This window comes from Cylas formicarius, unplaced genomic scaffold, assembly GCF_029955315.1.
Source record: "Cylas formicarius isolate icCylForm1 unplaced genomic scaffold, icCylForm1.1 PGA_scaffold_4__25_contigs__length_36172078, whole genome shotgun sequence".
Classification (NCBI taxonomy): Eukaryota; Metazoa; Arthropoda; class Insecta; order Coleoptera; family Brentidae; genus Cylas; species Cylas formicarius.
In genome coordinates this window covers 11,695,062-11,721,340 of record NW_026844334.1, presented here as the reverse complement: position 1 = coordinate 11,721,340, position 26,279 = coordinate 11,695,062, and the positions used below count along the sequence as shown (strand labels likewise).

The 26,279-nt window shown below is 34.8% G+C and overlaps 1 protein-coding gene across 1 annotated transcript in view; it reads left to right on the top strand.

The window, feature by feature from the left end:
* The first annotated feature begins 2,961 nt into the window (after positions 1-2,961).
* Positions 2,962-26,279, top strand: part of LOC132701597 (Krueppel-like factor 13) — a 287,844-nt gene continuing 264,526 nt past the window's right edge. The window contains exon 1 of the mRNA XM_060669670.1: positions 2,962-3,644. Within this exon, the coding sequence (XP_060525653.1) occupies positions 3,107-3,644 (538 nt within the window). The 5' untranslated portion in view covers positions 2,962-3,106. The remainder of the gene's footprint in view (positions 3,645-26,279) is intronic.

Sequence of the window (26,279 nt, the reverse complement as noted above, 5' to 3'; positions counted from 1 at the left end):
CCTGTAAAGTACACCAATGAAACTGGTTGCTGATCCTATCATAATTTTTTGATGGTGTTATATTGGACCTCAGAAATAACAGATGGACATGACATCACAATATTATTATTCAATCATTATGATGAGAATACTTCTTCTTAAATAAGAAGATTATTTCTGAAAACTGCTTAAATAGAATTCTCTAGTAGTAGTAGTACTTTTGCTACATTTTTTTAAAAAAATCTGTTATTTGCTTATTGATGCGCCTGGCGGATTTTGAACAATTTTTTGGAGTAAAAAACCAAAATTAGCAATATTTTTACAAGTTTAAATTAAGTTAAAGGTGCTTATTTAACCTTTATAAGTATCAAGGAGAATTGCTTACTTTGATTGGGAGCGACCAGGTAAAAAACAAAAATCAGAATGAAACCGAGAGTGTTTTAGGAGGAGAAGAAAGTTGGTTAAATACCATCTGCGATTTGCGCCTTCGGATAACTTTGCTTAAGGGCCCGGAATCTCGGGGGAGACTTAACGGACAAAAATATTTTTAAACTTTTCGCGAGATCAGCACGCAAACTTTCCAGAAAGGAACCAAATTTTCCGGATTGGATGCTAAATAAGCGAAAAAAAAAATCCCGACGAAATGCGATCCCACGGGGGAAACTTTTAATGCTCGCCCGGGCGGACCTAATTATAACATTTAAATTGTATTACGGGTTGCTGTCATCCACCTTTGTTTATGGCCTACCTATTCAGTGCGACTGTTGTCAAACCGACCCGTAGTTAATTCTGATAATTACGTTTACGCTTTGTATCAAACCTCCGCTATTCAATGGATATAATCAGTAGCGCTGGTAAATTTGGTTTCGTTTAATGGAACGGGCCACGGTGGCCATACCGGACCCTTGTCGGAATAATGCGTTGCCAGAAAATGGCGGACTTCTCCGATTTACTGCATCAAAAAATTTGGAACTTTGGATCGGATTGGATAATGAAATTTTCCATGAAATAGGTCAAAGCCGAAAAAAAATTAAGGGTATTATGACAATCAATTATTGAGTTTCTATATAAGATCATTGATAAGATATTCAGGCACGTTACGCCATAGCTTTCCAGTTGACAAGTGTCTTCGTAGGTCATTCAGATTCACGACATTGATGTCATGATAATATTTTTCTAATTCCTTTATATTCTTCCGTGCACTTTCGCATTTGTGCCTTTTTCCTATAATTTGGTATATATAGCTTAGAAAATTCTTGTTGAAAATGTTGAGGTTGTAGTCTGCTGTCGGACTTGCTTGGGATAGAACTAACCAAAACTATCTATGTTTTAGATTAAAGCGAGAAACAGACATCGCGGACATGGTGCTTTGGAATGACTCCACTCTGTTCACAGACACGGAGAATTTGAATGTTCAAAATCTTAGTTGTAGCGCAGCTTGCCAGTGTTGAAGTAAATTGATTATGCTACTCCTTACACTTTCAAATAATTTAGGCATTCTTCTTCATATTTAGTTGCTTTATCCGTTACGGATATTAGCGACCGTCGGACCATATGGACTTTGCTAACAGCGATCCAAAAGAGTTGGAGGATTGCGGCTCCATACCATTTGCACAGGTTGACAAGTCAAGATATTCTTCTGCTTCCTAATCCTCTGTTTTATTCAACCTTTATATTTTGTAGTAAACAGTGTTTTGCTGGATTCCTCATTATGTGGCCTAGATATTCTAGCTTCCTGCTTTTATTGCATCCCGAGCTCGTATTGCATTCTGTGGAGTACCTTCTTGTGTGTTATGTGATCCGTCCGGGAAATTCTAAGCATTCTCCCACAAATCCACATTTTCACATCCGTTCCATTGCCTCACTCAGGGTCCATGTTTCCACTCCGTACCAAAGTTTGAAATTTAAACATAGATCACTTAAAAACGATCCATTATGGAGACGTGCACTAAATTTTAAAATTTCATAAAATTTCGAGCATTTGTAGCACATAAAAGGGCAGTAAAAGTAAAGAAAAAATCATACTACCGGATTTTTTTGACCGCAAATTTTGAAACTTTAATTTGGACCACCTTCAACTATATTTTATTTTGAAAATTTGACAAGATTTAACCTATTTGTGAGGTAAATGTACATTGAGATAAATAAAATCGAAAAAAGCTGGTTTCACAAAACTACGAAGATGGCTGAATCTTGGCCTTAACACTTAACGAGTACTTAAAACCCACTTATGATAGCATTTTTATCATAATACTTGCTGTTAACCAGTGGTGATCACAGTGTTATAAGATATATAAGTAATAAATAGGTTCCAAAGATTCATTCTTTCTTAATAGTATCCCACTGGGACACCTTTGGCATACCATTTTCATTGTCGGTAAGTGGATAGCAATGACCAAAAATTGACCCAAGGATCCCGTTAAGGTCAACCAAGAACCTCTTCATTTTGAAATTCTACTCCTTAGTGACATTTTTATTTCATGAACACTAAATGATTATATTTTAAATGAAAAACCTGAAATCACGCGTTTTCGACGGCAAGATTATCGACCCGAAATCAAGAGGTTCAAAGGAAAATTCCCCGCCCAAAAATTATTCCCTCAAGTAGTCGACGTAAAGATTCCATTTAAGACAAAACCGCCGGCAGAGTCAACAAAAAATCATTAATTCACCGCCGTTTTAACGGCGAGATTTTTAAATAACAGAAAAATTTACGCGCGATAAAAACGGGACGAGGCACGATTTTTAATTAGCCGCCCAGTCCGCCCCCCTCCACCGCCCCCGACTTTGAAAAAAACACGTCGAGTGTTCCTTAAAAAAAATCGCTGCAGGTGCGGAAATAACAAACTCTTCGCGAAAAGCCAAATCCAAATAAGCAGAAAGCTCAGAGAGCAATACGGGAATATGGGGAAGGGAATACAAATGGTGGGGGATGAAATACTCGTCCGCGTTGTTACCCCGAGAGCAGTCGGGAAGTGTGCCTGTCCGCGTTAACTTGTTGCGGACGTACGTCTATAACTTTCTCGTATTACACGACGACGTCACCCCCGCTTGTCGAAAACTATTTTCTGTGTTTAACGGTGGGACATTATGTGATAAAGTTTCATCGGCCCTTTTCGTACGGAAAATGGATGAAGTTAAATTCGCCGCGCACTGTTTGCTGCAGATGTCGCACGGCAAACACATAAACAGACCCCTGGACTTGTCCAATAAAGACTTCGGACAGAGTCCGGCGGTAGTTGTCGAAAAGATACCCGCATTTGAGGACGACGACGACGACGACGTAAGCGACAAAAGCAGGGAGTCTTCGTCGTACATGGTGGCGAGAATTTTGACCGATCTGACCAGAATCGAGCAGGAGCCCGTTCCAGAAGTCCCATCGGATACGGAGAAACGCACGAAGAAGAGACCGGATCGGTACGACAACCAAAACAAACCTCCTGTTGTCAACAAAGCGGTAAACAGGGTAGTTACCGGAGCAACGGTTACCAATCGGAGTAAATACGATGTTGGTTCGCCGATTAAAAGGACCTCCCTTTCCCGGATTCAGTCGTCTATGAGATTCGGCTCGTTGAGCAGGAAGACCCACCGGTGCTCGTACGAGGGTTGCCACAAAGTTTACGGCAAGAGCTCGCACCTCAAAGCCCATTTGAGGACGCATACAGGTTAGTGAGTAGAAATTTCTTTTGAAACTGGAGCAAGCCTGCTCAAAGTCGAAAACGAGAAACACTCGCTGCGAAAATATGTTATTTTCATTTTTCCGATTTGGAATACGTGATGAAAACAAGTTCCGAATCTAAACACGCATACACCTTCTTGCTTCTTGAAACATGCCGTTTTCCTTCGGGAAATTGAAAGTGACGTGTTTCCGCATAGTCGTTCTCTTTAGAATTCATCCAGATACTATGTAAACAAATTTGACATAAACGAAAATAGAGTAATACCGTTTAAGAACGGGTAAAGTCTCTAAGGCAACAACAGACGAGGTTTATATCCCATTCATGTTCAGGCGATATTGCTCTCGCAGAGGTGATGTTCTACTCGTAGAACCGCGCTAACCTGTTGCCATCATTGATGATCTGGCAACATATCGATCCGATTGCGATCAATGCATCTCGTATGCGTTGGAAAAATTATGGCAGAGCCAACTATGTTAGTCGTATGGAATATTTCCTTGCCGCACTCTGACTTATGTCAAAGTAATTAATATAGGGTGAGAGAAACTATATCATATTCTTTTAACACTTATCATGTTAATCTAGGACCAAGCTATAATTTACTAGGAATTTTGCTGGCGACGTATGGTGGTTGCTTTTAAATATTACAGTTTCTGTTTCTTTAGACCAGGTATGGACAACTTTTGACAAGTTGTGGTCCATATGCAAATAGGTTTGTGGGTCGCTTTTAAAAGTAGTGTTCGTAATTCTTAACGACATTGTAAACAATGGTAACTGTTAATAGACAGCATTTGTCTTGTTTTTGAAGTTTCAAATGTAAATCATTTAAATAGCCTATAAGGTCCACCAGAAATCTTAAGTCACATATCCATTTTTGGTCACTCCATTCAGATAGTAGTAGTAGTAGTAGTCTTTTATTTGCATAAAATCTCATTTCGAGATAAAAAAAAGATGGTTACTACCACATTCATAACATTTTGAATGGATTTAGAACACAAGTTTAATTATTTTTTCATTCAAAATTCCGATAAGCCGACCATAGAAGGTGCGCCATCTGTGAGCAATCCAACGAATTTTGACCATCGCAAGTGTGATTTTTTGAACTTCATTAAAAACAGTAACAGTGAACTCTTATCAACACCAGGGACAGTCAATGTCGTTTTTATATCATTAGCCACCATTTTTATACGTCTTGACAAACTAATTTTTCCAAATTCATTTTTATTTTCAGGATACAATACCCTGCAAACTTGTAACATACACTCCTTGATAAGTTCCCCTTCGGCAAACGGCTAATTCTGAACTAACTGTAACACTAGATGTCATGACATTATCATGTTGTGTTCTTTGTTTATGAAACTCTTTTGTTTTTCTAAATTGGCGAGGAGTTTCTGGATATTATCTTTTCTTGTTTGTAATGTCAGTGAGTGCAACATAGGATGCTTAGTTAAGTAATGGCTCTTGCTATTGAAATTGATTCATTACACAGAAAACAAATAGGCGTACCATTGTGCATCTACTTTTCATTTCTTACCACCAGACACGATTTTTGTTAACTTTTCGTTTGTTAAAAAAAAATTAGTAAGCACACGAGATGCACACAAAGTCAAAAAGCAAATTGTTGCTACGGAATCGCTTATCGAAGTTACCACATCAGTAGTGTAGAGTAATTGAGGAGCAATAATCTCTTCTTGCGCTGCTACTGCCGGATCCAGTCCGCGGCCCGGGGGTTGTGCTTTAGACACTCTCTTCTAATTTACTTAGTTTTCGCTTTTAATACTGGGAAAATTTGAATTTACGGACATTGAGTGGATATACCACATTGTATCCTACTCTAACCTTGATAAGTTTTATTGCGTTAAAAATTCGATGTCTAAGGACTGTTTCCTTCAATCATAATTTGATATTATTATTCTTTTTTTCTAAAACTAACAATTCAAACTAAAAACTGCAGATATGCAAATATTTTGCCCAAAACAAATACATATTTTGATAATTTTGCCGTGTATGCCCAACGATTTTCTCGAAAACCTTTTAGTTAGTTGCTCACGCGGTTAGAAGAGTGGGTATATTTTTAGAGAATTTCGTTCAAAACTGGAGTGGCAGTTCATATAAGCCAATCTCTTGCATTTTTCAAAGCCATTTGATAGAATTGCCCATAAGTTATTGATAAATTGTAGTTCCCTTTCTCGGAGATAGCATAGCATCTTGCACCTGCTATCTTCAAGTTGGTGAATGAAATTAATGATTTAGGGTCCTGAATGTAGGCTAACTTTATCGAATCAATGATACAATAGCTAAGGGGCTATAGAATCTTAGGTTTTATAAGTAGGTTTAGAATTCAGAGCTTGACTGAAACTGGCTCGCAGTTTACTCTGTACCTGCTTATATGTTGTTGGAGGGGGGCGGAGCTAAATAAGGGGCATCGGATTTCTGATTCCCATATTGGTGACAGTTAAAGACCTGAGTCGCGGTTAAGATTGTTAGATTGTTTATACATTTCTATAGACTCTCGAATTTTTCGTTGGTAGAAGAATTGATTACATGCAAGAATTTTAGTTTTATCCAATAAAATTTTACGTCCGGTTTGGTGATTGTGTTCGGCAACTGCTGATGAGTTTATTTGTCTTAGTCTTAAGGCTCTTTCATGTTCTTTGAGCCTAGTTGATATTTTTCGTCCGGTCTCTCCAATGTATTCTTTGCCGCATATGCATGGAATGCTGTAAACTACTAACATTTCAAATGGAATTTGTCTTTGACGGACCGAAGAATTTTGAGAGATTTTTGGACAAGTGGTAAATCTGGTTTTGAAGTTATATTTCTTTAGTACTTTGGATATGTGGTCAGTGATGTTTTCAATGTAAGAAAGAACAACAGAATCTTCTATAAGCCACCTAACAATCTTAACCGCGACTCAGGTCTTTACCTGCCACCCATATGGGAATCAGTTATCCGAGATGATGTCTATGCCCCTCATTTAGCACCGCCCCCTTCAAACAACATATAAGCAGGCACAGAGTAAAATGCGAGCAAGTTTAAATCAAGCTCTGAAGAAGGCAACAGGACGATTGGCGAAACGTTAGCAAATTCGGCTCAACAACAACCGATGCAGGAGGATTCCAGAAGTTTTGTGAATAGAATAAAAATAGTTTGACCTAGTAAGTATAGTCAGTTCTTGTAAGGATCAATTATTCTTTTCTAATTCCTTTGTAAAATGGTGTAAGCTTTAGTAATAATAAATACATAAAATAAAGAACTAAAATAAATAAATTTCAGAAATCTAACTTTGAAAAAAACACAAAATAAAGTTTTTTATTATCGAGAATTCAATGCCATCGAGAATTTCAATCAGTTGTCACTTTGTACCCGCCAAACGACCAGAACAAAATAAAAATTTCACAATCCGAACGAACCATATCAACATAACAGCACTTTATTTACTTTATTCTCCATCAAACGGCACGGACGAAGACGGTGCACATCTAAAAACGAGCGTCTGAAATCTTTCTGGTCTTGTTTGACAAACTTCCATAAAAATTTTATTCTAACTCGTAACTTCGAGACGACCGAAGTGAAGTAAAAGAACACCGTTTCTTTACAAATATGCCTTCCATCTGCCGGCAAAACGTTTTACGCACACAGCCGTGACGCCAAAGACGATATTCCGGAAGATTTTTGTGTTAGAATCGAGACCCTTCGGTTGTGTCGTCACCTTGAAATACTGTTTAGTGACGTTTCAAACGGTAATTAACGCAGCGGACCACCCATTTAGTAGAGTGTCTGTGACGGTTCAGAGTCACCTCGTCACATCTTAACGAGCTTCGCAAGCAACCGAGTAGAAGTGTGTTTACACCGTCTGATATTTTATTTGATTTTCTATTAGATTTATAAAATGTGTATTTGTGTTTTGATAATTGTAATAATATGCTTATGACAAAACTAGCAAAAGGCGGGAATTTTCCAGATACTGTTTGAGCCTCAATATTTAAGTTAACAAATAATTGAACTGAGGAGGTTTTTACTTGATGAAAATCCATTTATCAAAATAAATAAGAACTAACATGCTTTTCTTGAACATTAATTTTAAGACAAGATCCACATTTCAACCTGTAGACACCTGATTTTTGGGATTTTGGACATTTCGATTTATTGTTTTTTAAATATTTTCCTATTGTGTTGTTAGTTATGAAAGCTATTTTTAAACCACATTTTGGCAAATGTTTTGAAACTTTTTCACTAGGTTCTCCTATGTATGTAATTGTTTTAATTTGTTCGTGTTCTGTATTAGGTTTCGGATAAATAGAGTTTACTGTTGTCTGTTGTCTGAGTTTATTGTTGTCTGTACCGAACTAACAACACAATAGGAAAATATTTAAATAACACATTTTTGACGACAATTTTGTTATATTACATACAGCCACAAAAAGTAGAAAATTAAGTTTATTGGAAGCCATGGAGATTAACAAAATGAGACATTCAAATGTATTGCTTAACGATCAATTAGATTTAAATACCTCTCCTTTATTGAACTTAAATTCTCGCAACAACATTAATTAAGATTTTTTGGTCATTTTTCGGTATATATATAGTAGCAGGTAGTTTGTAAATATTACATTCGATAAAGACACGGTGTTGTCGAAACAATTGTCATGTCAAAATATATAATTTCTTATTTATTTTAACAAATAATTCGAAATAAAGAGGAGAAAACCAAAGCATTCCACTATTTTACGATTTTTTATATTTTTCATAATCGAATGGAAAACCAGCCAATGCAAACACAACTCAAGAGAAAGTTTTTCGTTCTCTTCTTTTTATGCCGTGGCCAGTGATCGAGTTGAAATTCGCTTACAGTAAAATAATTGCTCTATCTCTCTAAAATATTTCGTGTCGTGAAATATCGTTTTCGCTCTTAATTATTATATTTTATACAAGGAAAATAAAATTTTTAATATTTGCTTAGACCTGCTTTCAATAAGCATTATACAACTTAATCCGTAAAAGACTGAATTTCTACCCTGATATTGAATTGATATGTTCCCTGGTGCAGTTCTGATTAAACACAGGACACGCATTTCGAAATATGAAATGTAAATAAAACAAGATGATTAATACACATAGATGGGTATGCAATACCATATTGTTAGAAGTGCGAAGCACAGTTAGATTATTAATAATTTTTTTAGCGATACTTGTCGCGCCATCTGAAGTGTGAATCACCATCGAGAAAATTGAGAACAAGCAAGAATGCTAAAACGTTGTAGTGTAGTAGGTATTTCTTGATTATAATTTACAATTTGCAACAAAATTTGTTTGTGAATCAGAGTTTATTGCAAATGTGAAATAGGAATGTGTTAGTTATTTAATATGTCCCCTAAATTTACTGTGTGTAATTTGTAGAACTGATAGCAAGGGATATTTTTGGTATTTTTAATAGTGAATTAGTGATTTTGCCAAAGAAGTGAGACTTCTTTTCGAAATTTGGATTGATTTTGGCGACCGAATTTATCAAAAAACAAAATCAAAAATAAAGTGCGCTTTTTAAAAAAATCTTAGTATTTTGGTTTGCAATGATGAGTTTTTAAGTACATCTTATTACCAAGGCGTTGATTTATAGGTTCACGTAGTTGCGTCCCTTGTGAAAATCAAACCTGCAAGGTCCTTTCTATCAACTTACGAGAAATGAAATGTAAAAATTTACGAACGATATTTATCTTCCTAATAGACAGCTGTTATATAAAATGTAATAATCTCTTTAAGAGGCGTCCTAAGAGCTAAATCCAACCTTTCTGAATATTTAAAGGCGTATGCCTCGCAGTTTCTCTGATTCGCGGACGTGCTTCTCAGCGACAGCGAAATTGTTATAAATATTTGAGCGACGGTCCGACGCAGCGTCCGAGCTGCGAAATTTAAAAGGTTTCCGCTAAAACACGTAATGCACTGCAGCGAATCCAAGCGCGGCTCATTTTCGTCAGATCCGACCCGAGGCTGACATTTAATTTCAACGTTGACATGCATAATTCCCGTCTCAGGTCATTCCTTATTAAAGCGCACGAGCGGTCCGGTCCGTTTGATGACATTCTCCAATCAGTCCCGCGAGATTTCGATATTAGGTACATCCAGTTTCCCTTATTCGGATTAATGGGGTCGTGATCCGTCTTTCCCGAACACGGTCGCTAATCTAAATGGAGATGATGCCGAATAATCTCACAACACTCGCCGCAACGGCCAGCGATTTCGTGATACAATATCGTATAACCTGACCGACTTTTAAGCGAGCATTTTTGTGTACGAGACAGTAAATCGCACACACAACAATGCCCTTTGTCTACGATACACGTCGGCCACAAACTTGTCTTGGCTCGTTGTGAAATTTATGTGCCCTGGTTTAAGCACAAATTAATTAGTATGGAACATTACAATTAACCACACCCGGAGATAATGCTAACAAGCGATTAGCATGTAATCGCGCTTACGCGATACAGGTTAAGTTTAAGCGTGATGGAAATTTGGGCGTCTGGCGAATTTAAATATAATTATCGAATACTGGTCGTCTTGTGTAATACGATACAAGGAAGATAAGACAAGTCAAAAATGGACATATAATCTTACGCTGCGCGATAGTAAAAACAAATAAATAGACAAACAAGCGACACTAATATACGAATCAATAAAATATAAGTACAAAAGTGCACAGTACATGAAAAACGTATAATGCTCTTATATTTACGATAGGTGGAATGCTGCATCCAGTAAATAAGTTTCAAATTCTTGAAAGAAACTTCCACAGGCCACTGTAATACTATTTTGCAAACCTTCTCGATTCCTCATGCGTCGGTTATTGTTGAATCGATCTTGCAAGTTCGATTCAACAATAACCGACGCAGGAGAAATCCAGAAGTTTTGAAGTTTCATATTCTGACGAAGAGTAGGAAGTTTCATTTAGATAGAGTCTTTAAATGATTTCTAAAAGATGCTGTAGCTGTGATTTTTTTAAAACTTTCCGATAGTAGAATTAATGTTGGATAAGTATAAAAGAAGCAAAAGCTAAGCTATAATAAGGTTATCAGATACGGCAATCGTTATTTTATTGTGAAGGGTTTGCAGCTAAGCATCCAATTTGTACAGCAAGATAATCTAGGGAACAAAAATAAAAAATTCTTCTTTCTGCAAAAAGATAATCCTACAAACTTAAAAGTTATTCTCTTTATTATTATTATTATATTATTATATTGTTGACAGCCCATATATTGGATTCTTTCCTTAGATTCTTCACCCTTGAAGTACGTCTTCTTTTATGGCGATGACATGCTTTTCTGGATGTCTAATAATAGGGCCGAAGTATGCTATCTTTCTCGTCTTAACAGTTTTAACGACTTATTTTGTTCTTGTCCTAAGTATGCGGTCTAAAGACCACGTTCTTCTAAATGTCTCTAACTTAAACACACAGAAGTGTAGAAAATTAAAATTAAAGCTGTTTTATTGGCATAACATATGAATCCATTCCCATAAATACGATTCACGTACCTCGGGCTCATACCCACCAGGGAACTTTTATCGTGTCTGAGGAATATTTGCCCTTCCATATTGTTCTGGCTGCTCCCAAAGGTCTTAAAATAGCACTCCAATAACGTATATAAATTTGTTTAATAGTCTGGCGTATGTTTTCTAATTTTTTACCATTTTTAAGGTCTTTAACACAGAGTAAAAGTTTGTTTTTTTATATTTAGATGCTTATAAAAAACATAATTTAATATTTAGTGTAGGAATATTTTTCCTCAAAACTTTATAACTTAGGATTTGTTCTATTGCACTATAAATGTTAAATTAAAAATATTGTTGAAGGAAAACAATATTTTTGTTTTTTTGAAATTGGAGAATTGGAGAATGGGTAATTTATTGAAATCTAATACCTGTTGAGATAATCCCGTTTATCAGTTGAAGTTACTACTTCTGTTGCAATGTAATCTGTTTTAACCTATATTCTGTCTACCTTATTGGAGATCGCGATATTCACTCGCAAAAATGCCATTCGAAACGACTAAAAAAGAATGAGCTCCCCACTTCAATATCAATTTTCTCTATGGTTGTTGACGTTTTTTAATACCGAAGTAAGTATAACTTTTAAAGATGACTTCCGAGATGTTAAGATGCAAAATTATATTTCGCCAACGGCCGCACATCTTTACGTAGTCCAACGGAACTTGCTCGGTTACCGTAATTGGGACGTAGGTTTTCTTACTTTAGAAGCCCAACGAAATTGCGAAACGTACTGATGCAAAACGAACCCCCGGCAGGACGTGACCTACAAGTATAAGCGGGATCGGCTGGCTCTTAAACGACAAACAAAACTTCGAGACTGCAAACTTCATTCAAAGTCGTGGGCGGGGAGTCAGCTCATCTAAAACGAAACGCCCTCACCCCTTTATTTGTTTCTCAATAAAACTTAAGCGACGTTTTATTTGCGAAAGCACTCTCGCACAATAACCTGATGCTTTTAACCTTTATCTGTCTCCGCGGCGGAATTCGTTCCCTTTCCGGTCAACAAACAAAACCCGGAGGATTAAAATCGCGCAGTAATAGTCGCTAATGAACGCGCGCCTTTCCCGGTCCCAGATACGAATCTTATTTTGCCCAGAGTTTGTCACGGTCACCACCCGAATATTTTGCGTGTAAACAAGCGTGGGAATGTTGACTGTCTAAACCCACCGCCGCCATATACATAATCTTATTTTCGGGATTGGAGGAATAAATTACGGGCACGGTGGTTTGTTTGAACAGGACCGCCGCGGAAACTTCCCTTTAAGAAACCGCGCGATTTGTCAACGCAAAACTTATCTCGTTTAGACTTAACGTATAGCAACCCAAATAGCGATTATATTTTCGGGCGCGGCATTTCTCTCAGCCATTATTTACGAAAATAAAACGACCTGTTCAATACTACATACAGTGTCGCTGAAATGAGATATTTGGGATTTCCATTCTCTTTATGATTTACTTTCACAACGTTTCAACTACTTATATATTTCCAGTCGCCTTCAGGTGAATACTATCCTATTCTGTATCCAAAATATCTCATTTTATACAGTGAAAACATACAGTACTCAGCAGAAGATGACTAGAAATATTTCTGCAGTAACTGTAAAAGTGCTTGGAAGTAATTAATAAACACAATGGAATCCAAAATATCTCATTTCATCAACAACTAGAATTGTCTACGACTTTCGAAAGTGTCCTCTATATTGTTCTCTAAACAGCTCCCGAAACGTATAATGTTTGTTCATTTAGTTCCAATTATCTCGAATTGTTCGAATTTGCCGCCATGACATTGGTCAGGTGACTGATATCAAATTGTACGTGTTGTACTTTTAGTTTATTGGACATCAAATCAATCAATCTATGAAATTGTTTTATTTGCCGGACTAAGTACAAACAATAGATATTCTACATTACACTGGCTCAGCAAAAATGACTACATAGCGATTCCAGAAAAACCAATTACACAAGAACATACCTGGGGTGTGCGGACAATTATTAAATGAAAAATTATATATTGTAAGTATAAAAAAAATATTTTTATAAACTAAGACAAACTAAGCCGTTCATTTATTTTATGGCATAACACTTTGTTCCAGTAAAACATATTCATAACCTACAAATAAATTTTCATATGCAACTAACAATACACATGTACAAGGTGTTTTAAAAAACATGGGCTCCACTGAAGATTCTTTATCCAAAAAGAAGGAAAAATAAAAAATTGTAAAGTCCAGTTCAGTCCCACAATTTACCTTAACGAATAGTATTGACAAAGAGTTTTACAGCACTGACTTTTTTGCAATTTGTTTGTTTTGAGGGAAAAAATAAAAGACAAAATTGACAAAACGTATTTTTATGAAGAATTTATTTTTTGGAATCTTTAGTCACAATAAAATTAGTTCCAAAAAATTAACCGCACCGGATTTCCGCACAAGCGGATCTTAAAAATATTTCAACATATTGAAAACTAAGCATTTCCCGAGGCATTTCCGGACCTACATGTTTATGAACTTTTTCTGGATGACGAATCTTCAGCCGAGTTTTTTCTGTGTATTTTTCATTTGGCGTTCGCCATTAGGATTTTCAAAACGGGAATAATTAACTTTCAGTGAACATAATTAGTGGGGTTATGATTACCATATTGTAATCAATCAAGTTGCTATATTGTTATTAATAAAATGAACTATTGGGTGCAAATAAATGGAGGGAGCGATTTGTGTCGTTGTACAAAAAAGAAAATAAAAAATGACTATGCTGCTAAACACTTTTGACTGTTAGGGAAGTAAAATTGTTTCGAAATCAACTAGAATTGATTTCTTTGTTTTGCTAAATCTCGCGAATATTATATTGTATGATATGATTTGGGCATTCTAAATGCAGTTGATGTGTTTTTTGTGTCAATATTTTCGAAAGTTAACAATTAATTACCTTTATTGAATATACTAAAACTTAGTCTGGAATTAACTTTATGGTTCGGTAATGCAGGCCTTATGCAACTTATAGTTGTGGATTCGAATGAACATTTGTATAGATCAGTTTGGTTGTTAGTTTTGGTTAGTTGGCTAGTTGTAATTTTCGTCATTAAAATAATATAAAAAATTAGTAAATAAAAGTCATAACGATGTAGGTTTAAGAGTAAAATATAGATTAAACAAGTGTTGAATAAAATAATAGATTAAAGTATTTTAATTTTTAAGTTCACGTTTTTTGGCAATTATTTACAATTGCGCTTGTGGAATTATGGAAATATAGATGGATACATTTTTCCCATACCGTATTTAAAATAATAAACTTATTTTTTTGCGATAAAAACTCTTTACGTCACTAAGAAAAAATGTTATATTATAAAGCTAAGTAAACTGTCGCGTAATGGACATAAATGACATGCCGTTTTTAATAATAAAATAACGTAGAAAGCTTTGTTTAACACAGCGACCATCTCACTTTATTACGAAAAAGAAAAGAAACGAGTTAGTGATCCTAGGTATATACATAGTTCTTCAGATGGTGAACAAATTAATAGATATTGTTAAGTTTGTCAATAAATAAATTTTTGAGCTTGAAACAAGCCTACAAATAAATAACATGTGTTTATTTTTAATATGCATTTTTCATTATTTATAAACTGAAATTTTTGATGTGGACTTCTTTCCTTACCTACGATATATTTTATTTCCCAATAATTTCAATTATTTCGTTACCGAATGTGTGATTTTTTTATTAACACGATTTTTCTAAGCACCGTCGAATATTTCGCAGTTCGTAATATTCGAAACACGTTTTCTATCTACGGAAATCTATTCAACACAATGTTCTGAAAATCACAAGCGGGGAATATCTAAATCTTGACATTGATTATGCTCTTCACGAATTTGTATTACCATTCGGCTTCTCTTTATATCGAATTTGAACTGAATAAATTATTATATGTCGCAGCGGGTACATAATCATTTTATGAGTGGATGAAAAATTGCAGTCAACTGTGGAATCGATTTCTTATGTTTTCAGTGCATCCAAATTTTCTATAAATAATAACATTAGCGCATCGAATCAAAGCACGGTCAACGCAATATTTGTGTTGCAGCAATAAAATGACATAAAGCGCCATTTAGAAACCCATCAATTTGCCGGTAATCGCGTTAAGCGCTTTTTAATTAAATTGAAAAGTTGCGCGCGCGAATCAAAACGAAACACGCCCACATGATTTCCGTGATCCCCACCCGGCTCTAAACAAATAAAATTATGCGATGAGTTTGTCATCGTGGGGGCGCAAAAATTGAATTATTCTGATATCGCGATCCATCGCTGACTTAATAACGAGAATGAAAATGTTAGAAAACTCTGGGGATTGAAGTCCAGCCAATGAATACTCCTTTAAACTTACAAAAATAACGTTGAAGTTGAAGTTTTGGTTTTAATGAAATTTTGAAAATTGCAATCTGATTTTATAAATTTTTTATTGGCCTTGACTACAAATTTATTGACAATTACTGTTTCGATAGAGACAGATCTAAGCGGCAATAATTGTTGCACGGAATTTTTAAAAGTCTCTAATTTTCTAATTTTGATATAATAAGGAAGATTATACGTAGATTATATGTTACATAATGATTAAAAATGTGTAAGTAGATTTCATAGCTGCCTTTAAACAAAACATTTGACGAGCATACCCGTAGTTAAACAAACTGACTTAACTTACCATTTAACATATAACCCTACAACACTTCGCCAGTTTTTGTCATTGAATTTACTTTCTGAATTGAATTTCTTAAATTATCTTTTATAATTTAAAATCGACATAAAAAAACCTATTGGATAAATTGCTTGGTTCCTAGTTAGGCTATATTTATCGTCATTAATTTGCCATTTGTGTGTTTGCCAGTGTCTTATCAGTGAACGGAGTGGATAAACACACTCTTAATACCGCTCATAATGTACCATTGTTGTAAGGTTCATCTCACGATGAATTGTATTAGAAAGAGTAAAATATATTATATATTTACATTATGATACAGCAGTCAGGATCCGGACCTCCCAAGGGCCCTTCAACACTATCTTCTTGGTCTATCTCTATCTCTCAGATATCTGTCTATATTGCACCTAATTCTCGTCGGCGTGCTTGTTCAACATATTCATATATTGGAAATATTTCTTTAATTGTCACTGGTAGTAATACGAGTGACCCAACGCAGTGTTTCTTTTTTAATACAACTACTAATAGTACTCATAATGATGTCTGATGGTTATCCATTTTAAAACAATTTTAGAAAAAATCTTTTTTATGTTTTGTAAATATATTTGGATAGTATTCCAAAGTCAAATCATTAAAATTTGATAAAGTTTTGTATTTGATATTCTGCGATGAATTATATTATGAGAAAATTATCTGCAGCTTACCATTGTTGTTTAAATTTAGAATATTTATGTGTCGCCTAGGTCTAGCAGGTGAGTAAGGCTGGATCATACACATCATCACAGTAATGACTAATAAAATAGTTTTGAATTTAATATTAAAAAAAAAAATTCTTGAAGGTACGTGTGGTACCAATCTTTTAAAAATCCAATTCCACACTATAAAAAATGATGATGATACATTTTTTCGGGATATCATCCGTTACTTTTAACATGGCATATAATATAAACAAAATGGCACATTTAAACTAATCTCTTTTAAGTTAATTGAGTTTAAAATCCTCATTTTGTTTTTACTGGGTCTAAGGTTGGGTTAAAGGTTGATAAATAATTAAATAAATTGATAAATAATTAAAGCATTTTATTGCAAAAGATTTTTTCCGCCATACTTTCGTGAAATACGACCATAGTGAAATAACTTTATTTATTTATTTATTTTGCTGTAATTGTTTAAATAATTAAAATAGTTTTCCGGACAATGGTTTCAGAATTTGGTAAGAATTTTAAAGGTTCCTATCGCTTACTAAAATTGCGGTTACGACTAAATCACTGGTCCAAATCGTCCAAAAAAAACTTCAAAATAATCTGCGGGATTTCGTTGCTTGACTCTTTTAAAATTCGAGGGGCACCGCGGCTATTGATTTCATCGACGATGTGTCGAACTCTGGAGATCGCCTGCAACAAGTCCGATATAAAGTTACGGGAAAGCAATTAAAGAAACTTGTGGATTTAGGGACGTTAATCTCCGTGCATCCGACGTTAATCGCTTCGGCTCTGATACCAACGCGTTTGTTCCGGTTAAACGCTTCCTCGTTGACTCCAGTGTTCGGAAAAAGTCAACCACTATGGAACGACGTTTAGCGCTATTATTGCACGATTGTCGGTTAAATACAGTCTCACCACTTCTAGTGCTTTTTTCGATTTGTTTCTTACTCTTTTCGCCGTTCGAATCGTATGCGGATAATGGAGCCGGTCTGCAAATATCCGCAGCACAGAAACAATGTATTTGTGTATTGGTGTTTCGCTTTTTTGCAATGGGTGTCGAACATTCGCCTACACTCTCGAAAAGCTCGAGACACAATGTCATGGTTAGAAATTCGAATTCTCCGTAGTTCTCTTCATAGAAAAAGCAATCTTGTCTCATCTTCCAAAACCCAATCGTTTTCCAAAAAAATTAACTTTCAGTTGTGTTCATACACAACTCGATTTTGTTTTTTTATATGTACTTAGATTACAATATGGTTTAAAAAACAAACGATTATAACAAAGTACATTTAAATAATTGTGAAAGTAAATTAAAAAATATCACAAAAGCTGTTATAGTAAAACTAACGGAGTTTTAGAGGCAAAATGTATATAATATACAATACAATATACAATATTTATACAATACAATATTTCCAATACAATACAATTCAATATTTCTTTAAAATTCCTTGTCAATTTGGTCTCATTGTTTCCATTCTTCGGATGTGAAAATTTTTGCTGATGCAGGTAGATACTTGTAGGTAGGTTTTTGAAAAGATCTTCATTAAATTATGATTAGATAAATGCTTATTAATGCTTGATGCTGACAAGTCTCATTTTTATGTCTATGCTTAAAGAAATTTGTATTATATCATTGAATACTTTTTCCATTTTCTTCGATTCCAATTATATAGTTACCAATTTGAGGGAATGTTCTACCAGTTCTATCAAATTAGGCAGCGGATTTATTGATATTTGGAAATTTTTCTAAAAGAAGCAAAAGCATTTTCAAAATATTTTTGTACTGGTTGTTTGCTAAAGTTATCTATTTTTGAGTTTAAGTTCTGCGTTATAGAGATTATTTTTGTTTATATTTACCCATCAAAATTTATAGTGCAAACACTTTCTCACGCACCTATTAACTTCACAATATATTGTAAAACGATTCCTCATTTTTGACTTATTTAAATAATTTGTTTGGAAGTTACCAAGGGGATATCCATGTGCAATGCTTCGATCCAGCTCTGACCTCAGAGATTTTTCCATATTTCTTTTTCTTTCTTCATTTCTGAGATTTGTTCTCTACTGAGAAAGAGCAATGGACTGTAATTTTTGATAACATTGAAGTTAGAAATAACGCGACTATTTAAATAATGATATATTGGTGTAGCGAGACCAAAAATGACAAGAAAACATATTTCAATTTGCTCGACATAAAATTCCTGAATTATCAACTAACCACAGAGAACAAAGAAAAACGATTCCGATTGCACGGAACACACAATCTTCCGAGAATATTACGTTTCCTTTACTTTCTCGATCAATTGTTGATTGTTTAAACAAATAAATAACTAAAACTTTTAAACCGAATCGGATATTTGACAAACGCTTCGAACTTTGCATGTAAAAAGCAAAACAATTTCGAATTCTAACAAAAGAGGTCGAACCGCGAAATTCGAGAACGGCGCTACATAAATCATCCTTTTTGTAACAATAACGATACATCATGGCGATATTTCTCAAGTCGTTCGGTGTAAGGTGTTTTAAAAGAACCGAGATAAGACCTTTTATTTCCTCCGGCCAATATGTTGTTGTTTGAAGTCGGGCAGATCCCGGCGAGTGCGGCGGGTGGGGCGGGGGATTCATTCACTTTTCTCCGTCGCTTAAAATAGACCGCCGCCATTGCGCTAACGATAAGGGTTTTATTAAAGAGACCGTAGAGAGCGGCTTTAAAAATCGCACTCGACGGGACTATAAATGACTCGAAAGCATTAATTAAATTAAAATTAATAGAGACATCATAACTCGAAGTTTATTCTTGAATAAGCAAACAGTCTCGGACGACTGTGCCATTGTTAAAATGAAATTCGTTTCGTTTAATGAACGAATTTAAGTTGGGAAGCCGCTTTTCTTCGTCGACCGTTTTAATGAATTACACTCATATTTTATTGATTCGTCCAACCTGGCCATCGTACACCATATTAACATAGGTCAACAAGTACTTAGTTCATTTTTCAAAGAAACTTCCACAGGTTACTGTAATACTTTTTACAAAACTTCTGGATTCCTCCTGCGTCGGTTTTTGTTGCCACTATCGCCAGTCATCGTGAATATATTTATGGAAGCCTTTGAGAAGAAAGTTCTCGATACCTTTCATCTAAAACCAATATTATGGAAACGCTACGTTGATAATACTTTTGTTATTTGGCCTCATGGTCATGAAACCATAGTAGATTTTCTTAGACATTTAAACTCTATACACGCTAACATACGTTTTACCATTGAGTTGGAAACTAATAATAACCTTCCATTCTTAGATATTCTTATCAATAGAAAAGACATAAGACCTAACATTGGGTCATTATGTTTACAGAAAACCTACGCACACAGACCGATACCTTAATGCATGGTCACCACCCGTCCCAAAAATCATCGGTTATCAACTCTCTTGTTTACAGAGTCGTAAAACTATCTCAGCCCGATATTAAGCGTTCGATCAAAAATACACTTCACCACAACCTTCCAATAGCAATGATGCCGAAAGCAATCATATACTTGCCACTGCCGTCCTTCCTTGCATTGAAAACATGACTGACCACATATCAAAAGTTCTAAATAAGTATAACGTCAAAATCAGATTTACCACTTGTCCAAAAATCTCTCAACATCTTCGGCCCGTCAAAGACAAAATTCCGTTTAAGATGCCAGGAGTTTACCGGACGAAAAATATCAACTGGGCTCAAAGAACACGAAAGAGCCTTACGATCAGCTGTTGCCAAACACACTCATGAAACCGGACATAAAATTTTATTCGATAAAACTAAAATTCTTGCATGTAATCAGTTCTGCTTACCAACGAAAAATCCGAGAGTCTATAGAAATCTATAAACAACCTATTAATCTTAACCGCGACAGAGGACTCTACCTGTCACCAATTTGGGTATCAGTCATCCGAGACGGTGTTTATGCCCCTCATTTAACTCCGCCCCCTTGAAACAATATATAAGCAGGTACAGAGTAAAATACGAGCCAGTTTCCGTCAAGCTCTGGAGAAGCCAACAGGATGATTGGCGAAATGTCAGCAATTTCTACTCAGCAAAAACCGACGGTGGAGGAATCCAGAAGTTTTGTAAAAAGTAAAGTTGAGATCCTGAACAATACCTTTTTTGAACTTTATTTTAATTTCCAGTCCGTCAAAATTTGCCAATTTGGCAAATATACATGCGGGTTTAAAAATATTTACATAATATTAGAATACTGTTTAAAAGTTTGTAACTTTTCATATACATTTTCTCTGAAATAGTAGGTAAAATAAAAGTAGTAAAAGTCACACAGCGACCAATACCTCAAAAAATAATGGTTAGTTAATTTTCACTTTATTTGAGGGAACAGATGCATACCAACAATGCTAAAAATACGAACGTTTCCTCAAATATGCTAAATCAAAACAAAAAATATTTTGCTTGAGTTGGTAATAATAAAAAGACGATATGTTAACGAGCGTCTTTGCTACGTATACTCCAAATAAAAGACGATTCAACTAATTAATAAGGCAAGAACAGTGAAACGGAAACTGTAATACAGAATACATGAAGAAATAATAGGAAAATTTAATGGGAGCCCATGCAGCCCAATAAATTATTACGTTATTGACAATTTTGTTCGGGTATTTCCTTTATTAAATTTTCCATTTACACAAACGTGTAAGAATTGATATCGACAAACGAGGACAAACTATGGAAAGTTGTCATTTTTTTACAGTAAGTTTTTTGTTTAGTTTTGGTTATTTTATTATCATCATAAATTTGATTGAAGATATGGGTTTCAATTTCCGATAAACAAATGTGATATTGGAACTAATATTAAAATGCATCAATATGCGAATACTAAAAATATTTACAAAAATCAACTTCTTATTCTTTATTCAACTGTGATCTAACTATAATATTTTTCCAATATGCGGCGGCAGGTTTACGGTCAAATCTCTATCCTTTCTATCAAACTAGTTTTTAGAGAGTTATTGTTAACTAGAAAAAATCTATTTAACACTTTTACTTTTAACTCACAAATGTTTTTTCCCAATTTTATCGACAAATTATACAGGCACGTTTTTTACTTTTTTTTTGAATCACTAAAAATAGGCATCAAACGTTTATTTATAATATATTACTACTGCTTTTACGATAATTAGTTACTTGGGTATTTATTCTCATAACCATGTCACATATGTAAATTATAACATCACGATGTTCGCCCAATAATATTCTGGGCAGTAATAAGTGCTTTTACGCAAATACTTATAAAAAGAATGAAGACCATAGATGATCTTCTTCATTACAAATTACGTAAGGTTGGACATGTCTACAAGGGACACTCGCCCATTGTCGACTTCCGTTATACCACGGATAATGAGTATAAAATATTTGGTTAGTTATTTCCCAGCTGGCACCACCTAGTCAGCAAAATAGGTGCTACACACATTCAATTCGTAGAATAGATGTACATGTAATTTAAACAATTTTTAAAATGAAAATAGGTAGTAAGTTATAAGTAGATAAGTAAATAAAGGAATCATATAAATCCGCTCTCTCACAGTACGTTATCTCATTATGCACCGTGGAAGATACCCAATAGCATCAAAGAAGGTCCTTCGATTTTTAAATAGAATTGAAAATGTGAGGAAGGGAGAACTTCGAGTTTGCAAATCAATGCCGCTGCCCTGGCACATTGGTTTATCTCAGTTTACCAACTCGGGGCGTTGTTTTCCTGTTTGCCTCCGTTCGGCTGTTTTCTAATAAAACTTTTTTGATGCGGTTTCCCGGGTAATTTCGATTATTTGAAAGGGATACTACCGATGCCATTTTTTTTTCACGCGTCTGACTTGAATATCGGTTTCTTCACATTTCGCGTTGAGCTAGTGTTACCGTATTTACCTTACGGGAGTGCAAACGACGTTTAGGGAAAATAAATTCAATGTTGTTATAGATTTTCCGCAGCCACGCTCCGGGCGGTGTAATCGCGTCTTAATAATTATTGCCGTCAACAGTTTACGCTAAGTCAATATTAAACGGTGGCAGTCTATCGCTGTCGAGTTTATGGCAGGATAAGTAAGTGTTTAACTGTTAATTTCATCCTATAATCGATGTGTGCACTTTCATCGTGGGTAATTTAAAAAAAAACTCGAGAAGTTTTTACATTCTCATATTAATACAGAGTTGAGTTACTTTAAAACTTTTAAGAAAAAAATTGAAAAAGAACAACATTTAACTCTCTATTTACTGCCCGTACTTCAACTAATAATCATCTTACTGAGGCTAGTTATCAAATTTCTTTGTTAATTGCTAAAACTCGAAAGAATCACACTTGTTGAAAAGCTGAAAACAAAAAATTCTCTCTGCAAATGGATGAATCAACTTTGAGAGACAGTGACGCAGTATTGACAACTTACATAAGATATATTGATGAAGGACATTTTGCTGAAGAAATGTTCTGTAAAAGATTAGAAAGCACCACTACCTCGAAAGATATATAATAAGTTAAAAAACTACTTAGATGTCAAGGATATACCAATGAAAATTTAACAACCTGTGCTGCAGATGGCGCCCCTATCCAGAAACGATTCTTGCGCAATCTGTTATTCATAGGGAAAAGTTGGTAGCCAAAAATATCTCGCCTGTTCCAAATGAAGTACTACATGCAATAATAAAATGCTTTAAAGCTAGTGCTAAATCTGAGCGTCTTTTCAAGTTATTTTGTGAAGTGGAAAATGAAGACCATGTGAGACTTTTTCTTCATACTGAAGTAGTGAATGAATGAAGTATCTTTCAACAATCGATGGTAAAGCATCTGATAGTCGATATCTTTGAAAAACTAAATTTATTAAATAAGCAACTTCAAGGAACAAATAAAATACTTATAGAGTTATATCAGAAACATATTAACAACAAAAACTTTGAACAATTTTATTGGCTCAAAAAATGTGAAGTAACTGATACCGCTTTACTTGTTATTGTCAATCATTTAAATATTCTATCCTCTGATTTAAAAGAAAGATTTTCTGAAGCAGCCAATATTAGTGGATTTGTCTGATATATCAAATACGGAGCATCAAAAAGAACTAGCAGAATTGCAAAATGATGAGTGAGTAAAAATTTTATTTTATATAAAGAGGCTCTGTGAAAAGATTTGAATTAAATACCCAAATGCAGCCAAAAGTGCAAGACAACTTTTCCTACCGTTTCCATGTTCATATTTAGCTGAACGTGTAGTGATGTAAATGATTTACTGATATAAAAAAGAAATCTACTGGATACAACACAACGTGGCAACTAACCAAAACTAACCAACCATCAAGCGCACTAAATTAATATAGAAAATCTGTATTAAAATTACTTTAAATTTGCATTTCACTTTTTTTGTTATATATTTTGAAATATTACTTACTGTTGTTTTATAACAATTTCATAGTGATATCTTCCTAAAACCTATCATATATGTTTCTTAAGTGAACAAATCAATTTTTTAATGTTTTTTATGGGGGCATACAAATTTTAGAAAGTTTGGGAAACACTGTGCTAAACTATAAAAGAGAAAACCGTAGTAAGAATAATTGTAGGTGTAATAACGGACCACTGTAGACTAAAGAGGCATCTAAGCCTAATGGGACTGGATTCTGCCAAGAAAAGAAGGAAATGATCACAGACGTGTTATGTTTTTAGAAAGACTGTAAAAAATTAGTGAGTCACTACGTTTTCATCTGCTGGGTATAACGAAAACAGAGGCGGCGAGCTACACCGAGGACCCACTGTTACGCAGTCTAACCACAGAGACGAATTTAGATAAAACTTTATAACTATGAGGGGAGTCACAATAGATATTTTGGTCATAGTGACGAATAAGTAAGTAATCGATATATGCATATTCATAAATTTCAGAGAACTTTTCGCAATTTTCCGATTTAACTCTATTACATACTACGAATTATTCAGAAATACATATAACATGATATTTGTAATCGACGTAACAGTCCTGCGAACATATATAAAAACCCTTCACCCAACACTTTCAGCTATCATCTTTAGTTGTTTTGGCGTAAAAAAATAACTATAACATTAATAATTCGGATGTGCTTTCGTTGGTTCGCCTAAATATACTTCTACTTAATCTTCGATGCAATAAAATTTGTAATATTTATTATATTATTATATTATTTTACTATCCTGCGACCCTTATGATATTTTTGCACCTACATATTTCTACACGACTTGCTATCCACTAGTTTTAGAGTGTATTTGTATAGCTAACGTTTGTGTAATATCCATGTTTTATTTAATTTCTTTTTCATGCTTTATAAAATAGTATATTATGCAACAAGTGCGATAAACAACATTTGACTCACAAGGTTATATCTGACACGAGCGGAATGAATGTTTAATATATCTACTATACTTTTTCTACGACCCTTAGTTTTTGGGTAAATTTTCGCAAAACAACACTAATACATTCACTGACATGACCGTCAGAATTGACAAACTTCAAAATTCAAGGCGTGGTAAATATCTCCGAAACATCCGATTGCTCCCAAATCCGTGCGGTAAAATTCCGGAAATGTCTGAAGTGGCTCGGATCCGTGGGAAACGAAACTGACGTGGTAAAGTGACGCTTCCTGCACGCTAGATCGGTGTGTAATTGCGTATTTTACGGACGGGAGTAGAAAATTAGTATAGTATGCAACAAGTGCGGTAAAGGTATTTGACTCACGAGTTTATGTGACACGAGCGGAGCGAGTGTTTAATAAACCAGTGGCTTACCGAACGTGTTTCATGCTATACTTTTTCTACGACCGTTAGTTTTTGGGTACATTTTCGTTAAACAACACGAATACATTCACTGACATGACCGTCAGAATTGACAAACGTCAAAATTCAAGACGTGGGAAATATCTCCGAAAAAATCCGATTGCTCCCATAATCATGCGGTTAAATCGCGGAAATGTCCGAAGTGGCTCGGATCCGTGGGAAACGAAACTGACTTGGTAAAGTGACGCTTCCCCCTTGATCGGTGTGTAATTTGATATTTTACAGACGGGAGTAGAAAAAGTAATAAATTTCATTAAGCTGCTGGCAAGCGTGATAATTTATTGCTAAGTCACAACTGGAATTTTCTGGCAGGCTGAGTAGAAACTATATTTAACTTAAAGATATTCAGGTAAAACGAGGATTAAATAAGAATATTTGTAGATTCTAGTTTTTACCAGTTAAATGTAAAATTAACCGTGAAGGATTTTTAAAACGAGTTTTTCCTAGAAAAATCAGGTCTATGCTGAAATCGAGTTTTTAGCGGTACCTATGCACTTTCATCGTAGGTATTCTTTTAAAAATGGCATTGTAACAACTTTTTACATTTTACATACAAAATTTGCATTAAAAAATTTAATATTATCACCTGGTTTAACATCCTACCAAAATCTAAATCTGTGAAATGTACGCTTTGATTTACTGGAAAAGATATCATTCAAGCCAAATGACATGACATTTTTAATAGACGGAATTGTCTTGCTAATAAATTTATGTAAATTCGTTGCAAATTTATGCAGCCGTTATCAGTTAGAACGTGTAATTTTGGAAGGTTGTCACTAAGGGCGCTGCTTTTGCCGCATTGCCTTAGGGAATTTTTGACTACATTACTATCTCCCGTTAATATATG